This window comes from Buceros rhinoceros, unplaced genomic scaffold, assembly GCF_000710305.1.
Source record: "Buceros rhinoceros silvestris isolate BGI_N320 unplaced genomic scaffold, ASM71030v1 scaffold9186, whole genome shotgun sequence".
Taxonomy (NCBI): Eukaryota; Metazoa; Chordata; class Aves; order Bucerotiformes; family Bucerotidae; genus Buceros; species Buceros rhinoceros.
Genome location: NW_010419306.1, coordinates 43,821 through 57,602, shown reverse-complemented (window position 1 = coordinate 57,602; position 13,782 = coordinate 43,821). Strand labels below are relative to the sequence as shown.

At 36.9% G+C, this 13,782-nt stretch overlaps 1 protein-coding gene across 1 annotated transcript; it reads left to right on the top strand.

The window, feature by feature from the left end:
* Positions 1–1,428: 1,428 nt before the first annotated feature.
* On the top strand, positions 1,429–10,116 carry LOC104495834 (chromosome unknown open reading frame, human C8orf88; the record flags this gene model as incomplete). Its single annotated transcript, XM_010138863.1, has 4 exons — positions 1,429–1,507; positions 2,286–2,362; positions 6,181–6,265; positions 10,010–10,116. Coding segments are annotated over exons 1-4 (348 nt in total), but the record flags the coding sequence as incomplete, so codon positions are not given.
* Positions 10,117–13,782: the final 3,666 nt, after the last annotated feature.

Sequence of the window (13,782 nt, the reverse complement as noted above, 5' to 3'; positions counted from 1 at the left end):
GTGGAAATTTGGGGTGTGCAGAGAGGCAAAATGTATTGGTTTGCTATCACTACAATTAATCTTCACTGTGAGGAGTATGCTTTAAAAAATACAGATGTGCTACATTCTAGAAGCTAGCCAGCCTCTGAAACTTTTCCCTCTTTTTTAAAAAATGTGTAAGTCACTTGCAGTTAGGGTATGGAGGAAAACCTGCTTTTTTTTTTTGTTGTTGGAAATGAAATATATCTTCCATGTCAGTAGCCTCACTTCATACACCTGCAATAATTTTCATTACTGTTTTTGCCTTTGCTTTCAAGTCTTTGCTTTGTTAGGATGTGAAAGTAGGAAAACCAGAACTGTTTTTCCTAGCTTTAGCTCAACTGTTCTAATCCAGACAGTAACCATTTAATGGCTGGTTTCTAGACCTCAATAGGTTCAAACAGGCTATGTTGGAAACTTGTTGCTTGAATATAGTAAAAGTTCTGTGTTAAAGTTCAAAGGTTTATAACTTAGTAAATAGATTTTTTTTTTTCGTAATTCAAGGACAGGTTAAAGTGAGGAGTGATACTGGATCATAAATGGACTAACTTTTCTTGTTACATACTGGAATTGAACGATTACATCTATAGTTTTAACTCTGAAAGTCATGATAATTTCATTTGAAATCTTTTTGGTTATAACAATTGTGTGCTTGTCTTGTAAAGTCTCTTAGAGAAAACAATTCCAGTACTATTATTGCATGGATTGTTGTTTCTGCTATTCTTTTTTTCTAAAAGAAGCTGAAATTACTTCAAACGAAGAAATCTCCCAGTTGACAAAGGAGATGGTGGTGGGAAGGAAAATTAAGATAAATATATTACAAATTAAGATTTTATGACTGATTTTTTACTTACAGTGGGAGTTTTGTCAGCCCAGCAGCACCTTAGCAGTTATTTGTGCTTCTCTAGCAGCTAAACTGAGTGGGAAGATGGAAAACTGTATTAATTTAACTAAAGTAGATAGTAAAAAACCCAATTATGCAAGTTTATGTGGATATATCTATAAAGAACGACTGTGTAGCCAGCGCACTGTAAAGGGTACATCAAAATTAATTGAAACCCTTTTGAATTAAACTATTAGAAAATACTTTCGTTACCATCACGTGTCTCCATCTCCTTTGTTCAAATACAATACAGGAAAAAAGTCTTTTTGAGAAAAACTAGGGTAGCTCAAATGGAAGGAAAAATGAGAGAGGCATCTGATTGTTCATGCAAATTCTTATCCAGCATATTTTGTCATCTAAGAAAATTTCTGTGTTAGGCCTTGCTTTTCTTTCCTGCCCAAATACTTATAAATAGTACATCATCCTGACAAACAGAGTGGTAGACAGACTGCTCACTTAATATCTGTATGTGAAACCCAATGCTCTGTATTGATTTCTGCTGCTTTTTTAAAGTGTGAGGCTTCAAAATGTTAAAAGAAACTAAGAAGTTTATTGGTAAATCCCTTCAGCCAGCACGACCTGTGCGTCATCTGTCTTCTAAACAAGGTGAGAAGCATGGCTAAGAAGCAGTTCACTTTACCGAAACTTCATTTGCTTTTAAGAAACTGACAGGGACATGTAAGGGGACTTGGTTTTTTAATGACTTTGTTCAAACTACAGTGATCTATAAATATCTTGCTGTGTGTGGTTCTTACTATGTCATTGTTGTGATAAAATCTGAATTCAAACTACATTAGTTTTATGCAGAACTCTTTTTGGTGGTCGTGTTCTAGCTTGACATCTGAAATTCCGGCTTCAGAAAGTGAGATCAGGTTTCTTTACAAAAATTTGATTTCTTGGGTTGGTTGACTCCTGATCCTGAAAACATAAAATATACATCATTGAACAAATAGATTATTGTTTAGGTCTTATTGCAAGTACAATATACTGCACTGTACTGTTCTTATATAGCCATCATACAAGTTTAAAACAAACAAACAAAAAGCCTAAGGAAAAAATCATTCAGTATTTATGTCTTTAAATCTCTGTATGCCTTCTAGATATTTCTAACTTAACAATAGCTGTAACGCTGCAGTTTTTGGTGGCCACAGAAACTGACAGCAGTGGTGATGTGGATGAAAGCTAGATGACGTGATAAATTTGTACTCTGTTTAAAATTCTGGAAGAAATGGAAAAATGGTCCTATGGCAATTTGGAGCTTATAAGTGCCTGTATAATCTCTTCGGAGTTGGGTGTCAGTAATGTTCTCAAGGCAAGTATTGCAAAATAAAAATGCGGAGTCTGTTTAAAATGTTTCTTAACGTTTTCTCTTTATCTTCGCTAGCATCAGCCATTGCATTAAACTTTGAGCCTGAATTACCCAGCAACCCTGAAATACGTTTGCCACGTAAGATTGACAGGGTGAGTATTGAGTAAATACCAGATGACAAAGTTGATGGGGTGGGTTCTGGAGTGCTCTAAATTGGAGGTCACTTTACATAAGAAGAAAACTATTTCCACCTAGGAGTGTCCTTCAGTCCGCGTGTTCTAAACTAGCAGTGTTAGAAGTGTTAAAAAGAAGTGTGAGTTTCTGAAATGCCTTTCCCTAATATTTGCACCCACTAGTAGCTTAAATATGTATCTTCTGAGTTAATTATTTAAGAGTCTTATGAAGTCATGTGGCCTGCCTTTGTTGAATTTGACAGCTATTTTAAAGTATACATACTCAGTCTTTGCTTATGTATAAGACTAATGTTAGAATTTTTATTTATTTATTTAGTTTTGTTAGCACATGCACAAATTTATTTCAGGCAGCAAACTTCACAAAACTAATTAATTAGTTTTAATTAATTAATAATTAATTAGTTCCAGTGCATTCTGTAGCTCAGTTTCATTGATTTTGCTGGACTGGGCAGTAGATGTTAGATCAAGCATTTGTTCCTTCATTTTTTTTAAAGATGCCTAATAATCCTATAGTCCTTACTTTATTGTATGAAGCTTCTGGAAGCTGCCTTTGACCAAAGAAAGTCAAGGTGTTGGCAGCCGATCCTTGATCACACTTGGGGAAATTAATGGTTATACTTGTCTCTTGAGCAATGTGAGTTCAGGAAAACAAACTATTCCCTTTTGGAATAGGCCTTTCATCAGCAATATTGTAGTACTCAGTTTCATCAGTATTTGGCTACGTGTAGCTACATACTGCATTTCTTTGATGTTGGTATAGTTGTATTTTTTAAAATTCTTTTCTTTGACATAGAGTATTAAAAAGACTTCTTAATGCTTTTGACTGTCAGTTGTTTCATAAGTACCTTCAAATACTAGCTGATTAGTACCCTATGAACCGCTATGCTCGATGGGCAGCATTGGCCCTGGAGGCTGGTGTGGCAGCTTCACAGAATATTGTTCTAAGCAGGAACATCCAGAATCTAGTTCTGAAGAAACTGGGACCTAAGTCTGATGATACAAAGTTGTGTGTTATCACTCTACTGAATCTTTCTGAACATTCTGTATGTTTCAAAAAGTGTCGGTGATGATCTGTGAAAGCTGTACATTGTCATCCATTTGCCCTTTGGCTCTTGATACAGTGAGATAATGTCCCCATTCCTAGAATAATAGTTATATATATCACTGCAAGAACTTGTTCTTCAAAACTGTAATTGTATTTCAGGTACTTCAAATCTTACTACATTTTTGGCAAGACAGTAATAACACTCTGTATCTAGAATTATAAAACTTCAGTCATCCTCATTCCCTTTCCTTCTTCCTCCAGTATATTTCCTTTTAGATAAGATAATAAGCACGATACTAAACACACTATAAGGTGAAAAACAAGAACAACTGTTGACGTAACACTTAGTATTGCTAAAGGAAAACCAACTTGCTACAATTTTTTTACACCAGTCATAGTCTTATGTAGTGACAATCTATTAAAGAAAGAATAAATATTCCAGTTGATACAGGTTAGGATACAGGAAATACAGGTCAGGTTTTGAAAAGCATGGTGGAAAGTGAAGATTTTAAAGTAAAGCAAATGGTGTTTACCACTAACTTATAAATGGATTTTTTTTTTTTTTAATAAAAGAGGCTTTAAAACAAACAAAAAACCCAACTCTGACAAACTGTGTTCTTGAGGCAATGAAAGAACTGAAAAGAATCTGGTAACAGAACTCTCTAAATGCCTATACTCTGGGTTATTTAGTATGCACACTTAAAGCTGCTTAGACTTCTGCCAGGAAAAAAGAATTGTTATTATGGCACATCAGGAATGCTGGTTAGTGTTAGATTCAACTCTGAGTGTAAAGAACAGTGAATTACAGAATTAAAATTGCTGTCTCGGGTACTTACATTATAAAACCTCTAGTCTTAAGCCTTAGAGGAAGTGGAGAAGAGCAATTGTTAGTAATGAGCACAGTGATCGTGCTTGTATCTCAGATGTTAGCCTTGATAGCAGGAAATTTCCATCAAACTGGTGTTCAGAGTGAAAGTGCCTGAATAATCACTATGCCCTAACTAGATAACTTAAAGCAAAGCATAATTTTTATTACTTCATGCTGTGCAAAGAATTTTCAGAAGATGTGGAGAGTGTTGAGTCTACTATCTCAGATCAGTTGGAGGTAGAGAGAGAGGCTTGGAAAGTCTCCATTGGTCGGTATCAGTTTTAATTAACTACTTCATAACTACTGTTTAAAAATTGTCTTGAGCTTCAGAAATACGTGCTCTGTTCTTCTTTATAGATGGTTTCTATTCTTTGATGAGAATTTCAGATAGGCACATGTATAAGAGTATTGTTGTGAGTGGTGGTACTCAAATGTTAAGTTTTGGACCGAACTGCAAGCATAATAGAAACATTGATATTACAAAGCGGTTGTTGGGAAGTTGCAGGAAGAAACGTAAGAATATTGTGGCGATGTTGTCTGGCACATTACTATAAATTCTGCTTTTTCATGCATGTCTTTTTCTTGTGGGTTTGAGAATTTGTTAAATCCTTGTGCTTGGAAAGAGCCTTAGAATAGCTAAGACTTACGAAGAAGTTGAACATCACAAAGCGGTTAGAATTAGCAGCATGGCTCTCTGTCAACTTCCTTCTCTGAAGTCCTTAGATATTTCAGATTTTTTTCCTCAGAAGTTTCAGACAAATCAGGAAAATATAACTAAATTTCAGCTACAGAAAATGGAAGTGAAAGCAGGGTGGATGATATACTGGAAATAATTTACCATTTCACCATTTGTAGTTTTAGCACACTGTGAAAGGTGGTGGTGCAGTTCACAAAATGTTAACTGCTGTCTGTGTCCAGGAAGTAGGATCTCTTTTGCTTTTGACAAATGCTTCCCAAAATTTTCAGGTCTTCCTGCCTGCCTCTCTCCCTGCTTCCAATCTGTCTCAGAGTGAGACTGAAATTCCTCAGCCAAACCTGTGGAGCCTTTTGGGAGCCAAGACAAACTGCTGAGGGGAAACTGCTTTGGAAGGAACTCAGTGTTATACTGGAGATACTGGGTCTTGATGCATACGAGACCTTTTGTGAAGTGAGAGAATCCAAGTTACTCTTTCGGTCATAAGGAAAGTCCTTCCTGCTCTTATTATTCCCTAGTGTAGCAGCTTCTGTCAGTGTTCTGGGTGAGGTAAGAGAAAAGGAGGAGATAATTGTGTTCTCTTTAAAAACTAGCAATAGCACTGTAAAATTCTAACTAAAAGATTGCTGTATCAGGTGGGTTTACTTACACTGCTTTGTAGGTCACTGAACTGTTGCTTTTTGTATGTAATCAAAGAGTTACGAACATTCTTCACATTCAAATTTAACTTCTCAGGCATTTTACATTACTGGTATTACTTTTTACGGTTTTGTGCAGTTATTCTGCAGGATCTTCATCTTTCAACTTAGAGATGTGTTAACTTTTATAAATAGCTACAGTCCTAGCTACAGTCCTGACTACAGTTCAATTTGTACAAGACTGTTTCTTTTCAAACTGTTCTTACACTGTAGAGAAGATGATTCAGTTGTAAGGAGTAGAAAAAATGAACAGAATCCAGTTTTCTTCGTGCACATAAAGTGTTGATTGTCCAAAATCTTGGTGATTGGTAAACGCAAAATTAGTAACTGAAACTGCGCTACAATTGTTATTTTTAACTAAGAAACCCAGAAATATACATCCTTGTTTAAATATGCTTAAAGGAAACAATCTTCACAACTTAATTTTGTGAAATACATTAAAAAATTTAACTCTTTTCCTCATTGCTTTAGTTATCTGACATGACTGAAGTGAAGATGGTAACTCAAACTATGATAGCTTGTCAACCAAAACAGCGTGAATCAGAAGAAAAAAAAGGTAAAATATTGCGTGGCTATTTGTCAGAATTGTATTGTCTGGACAACAGTTGAACTTTGAAGAGAGATTAGCCAGTGCTTTCAGAGTTTGACTTCATTCTGTACCACAATTCGAGAGCAATGTGGAACTTTTAGACTGTCTCTAGAGTGTTATGTGAAAAACTGAAAACTTAGCCATAACTGAGGTGGGAAACCTGTTATGGTAGACTTGCTTGCATGTAAGGATGTACCTGCCTTTTGGGGTTTTTTTCTCCTCCAAAAAACCTCAACAAAAACCCAAACAAAACCAAGAGAAAAACAAACCCCAAACATTAAAAAAATTCTTCACGGAATATCCCATTTTTGTGTAAAGTACAGATTTGAGTTGCATCCCTTAGCCTGTTGCAGAAGTCAGTCACGGCATACAGACTATTGCATGCAAACAGTGTGAAAATTCAGGAGTTTGGTTTCCTTTTCTGACTCTTCAGTGCTTCTGAAATCCTTATTTTTTGATGGTTGAAAATCACATAATTTATTTTACGATTAGTCCTGGACAGCTTGTTCTTGTGTCAACACTGTCCTTAAGGTTTGCTCCTTGTGCTTTTTTTTTTCTCTATTGCCTGTCAGTACTCATAAAGCATAATAGTGTTTTTTGTCATGGCTTGGTTGTTTAAACAAGCCAAATTTTTACTCTTTTTTTCACTGAGGGATAATTTCAGAATCCAGACATTCTCGCAGTCCTTGTCTGCACTGCTTCCTGCCTAATTTTTCGTTTTTAAACACGTCACAGGAACCAACAGCAATCCAGGTTAAGTCATCAGTTCATTAAGACAGTATTTTTTGTTAATGTCTTTTTGTCTCAAACCTCCATTTGTAATCTGCAATTCTTGAATAATCTCTGGAAACTTGATTTGTTCTGACGCCCTTAGTATTCAAGAATTGCAAGAATTCTGTTAAGTTTTACTGAGCCTTTCCTATTTTTCCTCGATCTGAGGTTACCATCGTTCAGGTCCTTGAGGAGTAATTCTGCCCTGTCCTGTCTTACTGACTTGTCTTCCCTGTGTTCCCTTTCAGGCTCAGGTTTGTTTGTCTATTCTTGATCTTGGTAAATATGATCTAGTTTGGTGTTAGGCTTGTTGAGTTCTTTTTGTTTTGTGGTTGCTCTCTGATCCTTTCTCATTGATTCTGTTTGTGGTGTGTAGCAACTATTGTGTTCAACAAGATGTTAAATGGCTTCTCATCTCTTGTATAAGCCATCACTTTTTGGTCTTTTTTAGTGCTCCGTTGCTCTGTGATGTCTTCCTGAGTCTACCCCACATTTGTCCATACTGTCAAACTTCTTCCAGCATTTGTTTTTAAAGGACTTCTCTTTCTTTGATGAAATGCTTTCCTTCAGAGTAACACAAATTTAGAGGTCATGTTGTTCAGCTATTGCCTATAAGTAAGTTCAGGGGTTTGTTGGGTTCCTTCCTGGCTTCCTCTTTTCCACCACACTGTGAAATTTCCACTGGAACTCAATTTTTATCTACAGCTGTGCCTTAAGTTCTAGATAATTTCCATTTGATATATCCCCTTGCAGTGAGCGAGGAACATGTTCAACTAGAGCAGGTTGCTCAAATCCCTGTCCAGACTGACCTTGTGCTGCACTTGACTCTGAATGTTGTGGTGATCATACTCACATTGTGGTGATAATGCCACAGAGTGAGGTGGCAATGTGAATGAATGCCTGTAATTCACGACTTCGATACTGATAGCTGAAAAGTAGTAATTTATAGTAAAAATTGGAAGAAGTGTTAAGAACAGATGGAAAAAAAAAAAAAAAAAAAAAAAAGTATTCCTTATATCTAGTCAAAATCTACCCTCTCTTGGTTTAAAACCATTACCCTTTGTCCTATTGCAACAGGCCCCCTTCTTTATTATAGGTCCCCTTGAAGTATTGAAAGGCTGCAATAAGGTCTCCCTGGACCTTCTCTTCTCCAGGCTGAACAACCCCAACTCTCAGACTTTGCTTTTCTGAGAAGTGTGCCATCCCTCTGATTGTTTTCATGACCCTCCTCTGGACTTGCTGCAACTGGTCCATGTATTTCTTGTGCTAAGAGTTCCAGAGCGGGTTGGAGTACCCCAGGTGGGGTCTTGCCAGAGTGGAGTAGAGGGGCAAAATCACTCGCCTCTCTTGACCTGCTGGCCATGCTTGTTTTGATACAGCCCAGGATACAGTTGGCTTTCTGGGCTGTAAGTGCATATTGATGGCTTGTGTCCAGTTTTTCATCCACCAGTACCCCCAAGTCCTTCTCCACAGGGCTGCGCTCAATCCATTCATCCGCCAGTCTTGATACCAAGGGTTGCCCCAACCCAGCTACAGGATCTTGCACTTGGCCTTGTTGAACCTCATGAGTTCCACACATGCCCACTTCTCCAGCTTGTTCAGGACCTTCTGAATCCAACCCTCAGACATGTCAGCTGCACCACTCAACTTGGTGTCACTTGCAAATTTGTTGATCCTGCTGTCTGTGTCATTGACGAAGATACTAAATAGTACTGGTCCCACTACAGACCCCTGAGGGACACCACTTGTTGGCATTCTCCATCTGGACATTGAAATGTTGACTGCTAGTGTCTGGATGTGATCATCCAACCAATTCCTCATCCTCCAAACAGTCCATCCATCAAATCCATATCTCTCCAATTTAGAGAGGAGGATGTTGTGGTGGACAAAGGCCTTATAGAAGTCATTGTCTTCATATATTTTTAAACAACAGGAAGAAAACAATTTGAAAATTTTCAAGTATGCTTATGTTCTTTAAGCTATTCTTTTCAAAGTTGTCCTCATGCCCTCACATAGTTTCCGTTGTTATTATAATAATTTGTGTTCCAGGGCAGGAAAAAAACCCCATTCGTTGTTGACTTTGTGGGTTCTCTTTTCAACAGCCTACAGCCTGAGAAGCAAAAGCTGTAGTAAGTCACTTGACTGTGTAACAGTCTTACAGGAAGCACATTACTCCTAAAGGATTAAGTTTCTTTGTCACCAAGGATCAAGGATAAAGTTTGTCCCTTCTTTGCCTAATTCCTTTTCTCTTGTTTCTGCTCTTGTTCAAGATCAGCTTAAAATACGGACGACTTGACATACAATGTCTGAGGCTGTGCTAGAGTAGAGATAGTGGTACAAACTCCAGTGATAATTTGCATGTTCGAAGCGCAATCTCTGACTCGTGTTGATTCAGGGTAAAACTCTGGAAACTATTTAATTGGTATTAATCTGTTGGCTCGTTTACGTGCAGCAGATCTCATAATTACATTTAGTTGTTGAAAGACATCAATTTAATATCTTCAAAGAAAGAGACGCTCAGTTTTTATTATCTGTCCCATAGAAACATGGCACTTCGATGTGAGTTCTAAACAGATTTTCTTCTAGGGTTTCAAGACCAGTTTGTGGTCTTTCTGATAATTAGAGCAAGATAAGGGAGTCCGTCTGTAGTATAAGGTTGGATTCACTTTTTTGTTCTTTTGTGTTAAAACAAGAAATCCTTATTAACTTGGAATAGTCCTCCATATTTACTAAGTCAATTTGATAAAGAGAAGTGCTCTGTAATTTACTTCAAGTTGTCTTGATGGAAGATGAGATTTAAATTACTGCTGACTTTAATACAGATTTTTTATATTCCACATGCAGCATTTCTGCCCTTCTGTAAGAAACCAAATCAGTTCTCTGAATTCCCAACCTTAATGCCTTAGACAACGTTAACTCAGTAATTTTGTTTACTCACAGAAAGGATCAAATACAGCAGAGATTTCCTTCTGAAACTTTCAAGTGTTTCTGTCTCTCAGAAGAAGCCAGAGTTTCTTCCTGATGATCCAATTGTACTTGAAAAGCCAGTAAGTGTATTTTTCGTATTGTTATAAAACGGTCATGGAGGTTCAGACAACCCATTGGATAGTGAACATTTTTCTTCAGGCTAGCCTGCCAAACTGATAAAATCTTCAAAAGACAGATTGTGCAGTTCAGCTTCGTCACTTCTGTACTTAACTTCCTCAGTCAGTGTTTGGCATCTTACTGTGGTGAGTACCGTACAAAGGAAAAGGTGTTTCTGTTTGTTTTCAGGAAAAAGATCAGGTGTGTTTCCAAATTCAAAGTCAGTATAAAATCGTATTAAAGCTTTCTATTATGAAATCACAGTATGTAGATTTGGTATTCTATGGGAATTCTGTCTCTGTCTTTTTAAAACTGAAGAGAACAATCTTGATAAATTTACGGCTGCACTGATTCCAGTATTTAAGTTGTCCATGCATCAGTGGTCACTGCAAAACTGTTAATGAGCTTAATGCAGCTTGTGTCACCATTATCTCTAGTCTGTGGTGTTGGGGAGGAATGAATGTGAAGGATATCCAGGAGTGCCACCTTAACCTTTGAGATTAAATAATCCTGAAAGACCTTTTTATTCTAAGAGGAAAAAAAAAATCTCATGGTTTGCATTCCACACACCAAATGAGTGAAAACGTTCTTGGGTATAAACATTATAATATCAAATCAGGCTCATACTAGGCTGCTTCTGAGGCCATCGAGGTGTAGTTCTTTTAGAAACAGGATTTTTATCTTGGAGAAGTATGTCCAGGTAACTACTGTGTTGGCCACAATTTGAGTCAGTTTTAAAGTTTTTAAAATTTATTTACTTTGGGAAAACAAAGTTAAACTCACATATGACAGTAATAAGCCTTCCTTGATCTTAACTTTTTACAACATTCTATTTGTCCTCAAGATGAAAGGCTTTACTTATTTGAAAACCTGCCTGCAGATAGGAAATTAAAGAGTTGAAAATTCCCTAACTTTTTTCCCCACCTCTTCTTGTCACTTGAGTTTTTAAGGGAGACAAATTTTGACAATATGTCTGCTTTCACATGGTTATGTTTATAGGTAAAGGAGGACTGCCACAGAAATGGAATCAGCAGACAGATGAACTGTAAAATTGTGCCTGACATGGCTAAATTGCAAATAATTTGGGTGGAGGGAAAGAAGGATAGGAAAAACTGGTGCAAGCCAAGATGGGTTGCTTTTATTTTAAGAGATTGTTTTGGGGCTGTAGGATGATGTCATAAGGATATCCAGTTATGTATAGTCTTTTCTTTAGAAATGACAGTATCTCACTGTTAGCAAGGCAGGCTCTTTGCTTTATGTTAGCCATATGTATGTAAGCCCCCACCTGCATGTGCGAGTCTGTCGTAAAGATGAAAAAGTTACAGACCCTTATTAGTCAGAATGTTTTGTTAGAGTAACATAAAGTGTATCACTTTGCTATCATTATTGGTGTCTTCAGCACAAAGTATGGATGGCTGAGTAGGAAGCTAAAGGAAAAAAAATCCTGTTCTCGTTAAAAGAAAACAAAAGCTGGTGAATTTGCTGTGTGATCTTGTAGACAGTGTTGAAAAAGGGTACTGCAAGTATGCTGGTTTCAGTAATATATAGAAGTGCCAGTGACACTTCAAAAGTTAGTTCCACATTGTAAGTATGAAACTTGGTCAGTGAAGGTCTGTATTTTTTTTCTGAATTGACTAAAATAAGTGTTTTGTTGTTAATATAGGATAAAAGTCACCACTGTTGTATTCCAGTGTTGAGTTTTAGTACAGACATGGAATTTTTAGTAGTTTGGGAGTTTGTTTAGAGGTGTATTAGCATGAATTAAATGTGTAAGTTCTTTAGATGTGGAGTATCCAAGGTGGACATATGGATATATCAACTTGCTTTTCACTAAGCAGGTTTCTTGTTGGGAAGAAAGAGGAAAAAATTACCATTGTTTCCAAGGACATTGTAAGGTCTTGGTTAAAGTCTTTTGATAGAGCAGTACCAGAAGTCATGGTAGAATGTTTGTATTCTGATAATGTGAATATTTCAGTGGAGTGTGCAAAATCACTCAATTTACTTACACTGAACAGTAGTGGTCAGTTGTTGCATTATTCATCCTCTTGCCTCTACTTTAGTTTCCTTCATGCAGCAGATTCTGTGGTTACATGGGAAAATTCCAGTGTGTTAACTGATTCCATGCCATCCATTCTGCACAGAAACCAGAGGGATCATTGTGTAAATTAAACTAATGATTCTTACAAGCGGCAGGAGGCCTCCAAATAAATTTCTAATGGTGAACAGATGGCAGTGAGTTTGTCTTTAGAAGCAGGTGGTTGTCAACAGTTCGCTGCTGAATCGAGTGTTCAGGTGGTTCTTGCTTATCTTAAGACTTCCCTAGTTCTGAATTTTTGAAGCCATTGCTGAAGTATATGCTCATCTATGAGTGAAAGCTGTCCTTTTAGATGGAGAAGGCTTCCTAGAGCAACTCATACAGGGGAGATGTGGTTACAGTTAGTGGGCTGTGAGTTGCATTGGTCCTGAAATATGCTGGAGTTTTTGAGATACTTAGATTAGCCCTATCTGTGCTTAGCTCAGCATTTGAACTGAACTAATGTTACTGTGTTGACAAAGTCTGCAGGAAGATTTCAGATAAAGTCTATGATTAATGAAGGTAGAACTGTTTGCATTGATGAAAAAATTAGCAAATTTTCAAGTGTACGTGGAGTAGAAAAGGGTTATAAGCAGACCCACAAAAAATTATAACTGAAGTAATTTGAGGGTTTGTTTGTCTTACAGGAAAAGAGCCACTCTTTTATTGACATGTGCAAGAAGTGACAGATTGTTTGGAAGATGAGGAATCCATCAGTGAAGGAGCTATGTATGACGGAGATCTTTAAAATTTTTGAAGGTACTTGGGTGCCTACAGATGAAAGCAAGATGCTGTGAAACTTAAGGAAATGCCTGTTCCTTCTTGTAATTTCCTGAACGATTTAAAAGTTAAACTTCTAATTTGTAACACCTGAAATGGTAATACACTTACATCAAAAATAAATAATTTTACATTTTTCTGTGACAGAATTTTGTCCTTGAATTGTCTGTTATGTAGCCATATAGTTTGTCTGACCATAAATTCTAAACCAATACTTGGCTGGTGCTATTTGCTTGCTCCCACCTCCCTTCCTTAGCGGTAATAATGAAGAAACAAATACTGTCTGTGTCAAATTTCAGATGTCTTAGGGTATGTATTCCTCTAGCTTGATTTTTTTCTCCCCTCCAAAACTTGACTTACTTTCTCTATTAATTTGAAATCTCCATCTTGAGACAAGCTATTCCTTAATATGTTGTGGATATGTGCCTTCTTTCAAGGTACAAAGTCTCTTGCTAGCAACAATTTTACTAAAATGAGAAGTCTTCTCTCATCATGGATCAGAACAAGAAAACTGCCTACGCATTGCATTCCTTGTAAATAACTGTCCTCTTTTCAAACTCATAACTGGAAGTAATGGGCAAAATGGAGGAACAAGACAAATTTTAATCGCATGTCTTATATGGATCCTGTGGATCTTGTTCCCCAGTATGTGCTGAAGGCAGTTTCTGTGTGTGGCTCTCAAAACTCCTAAGCAAAACTTCTCCAACTTGTTCTTCTGTATGATTCACCAAAGTGTTTGTTTACTAGGAAATATACAAAGGAGAATGAGGACATA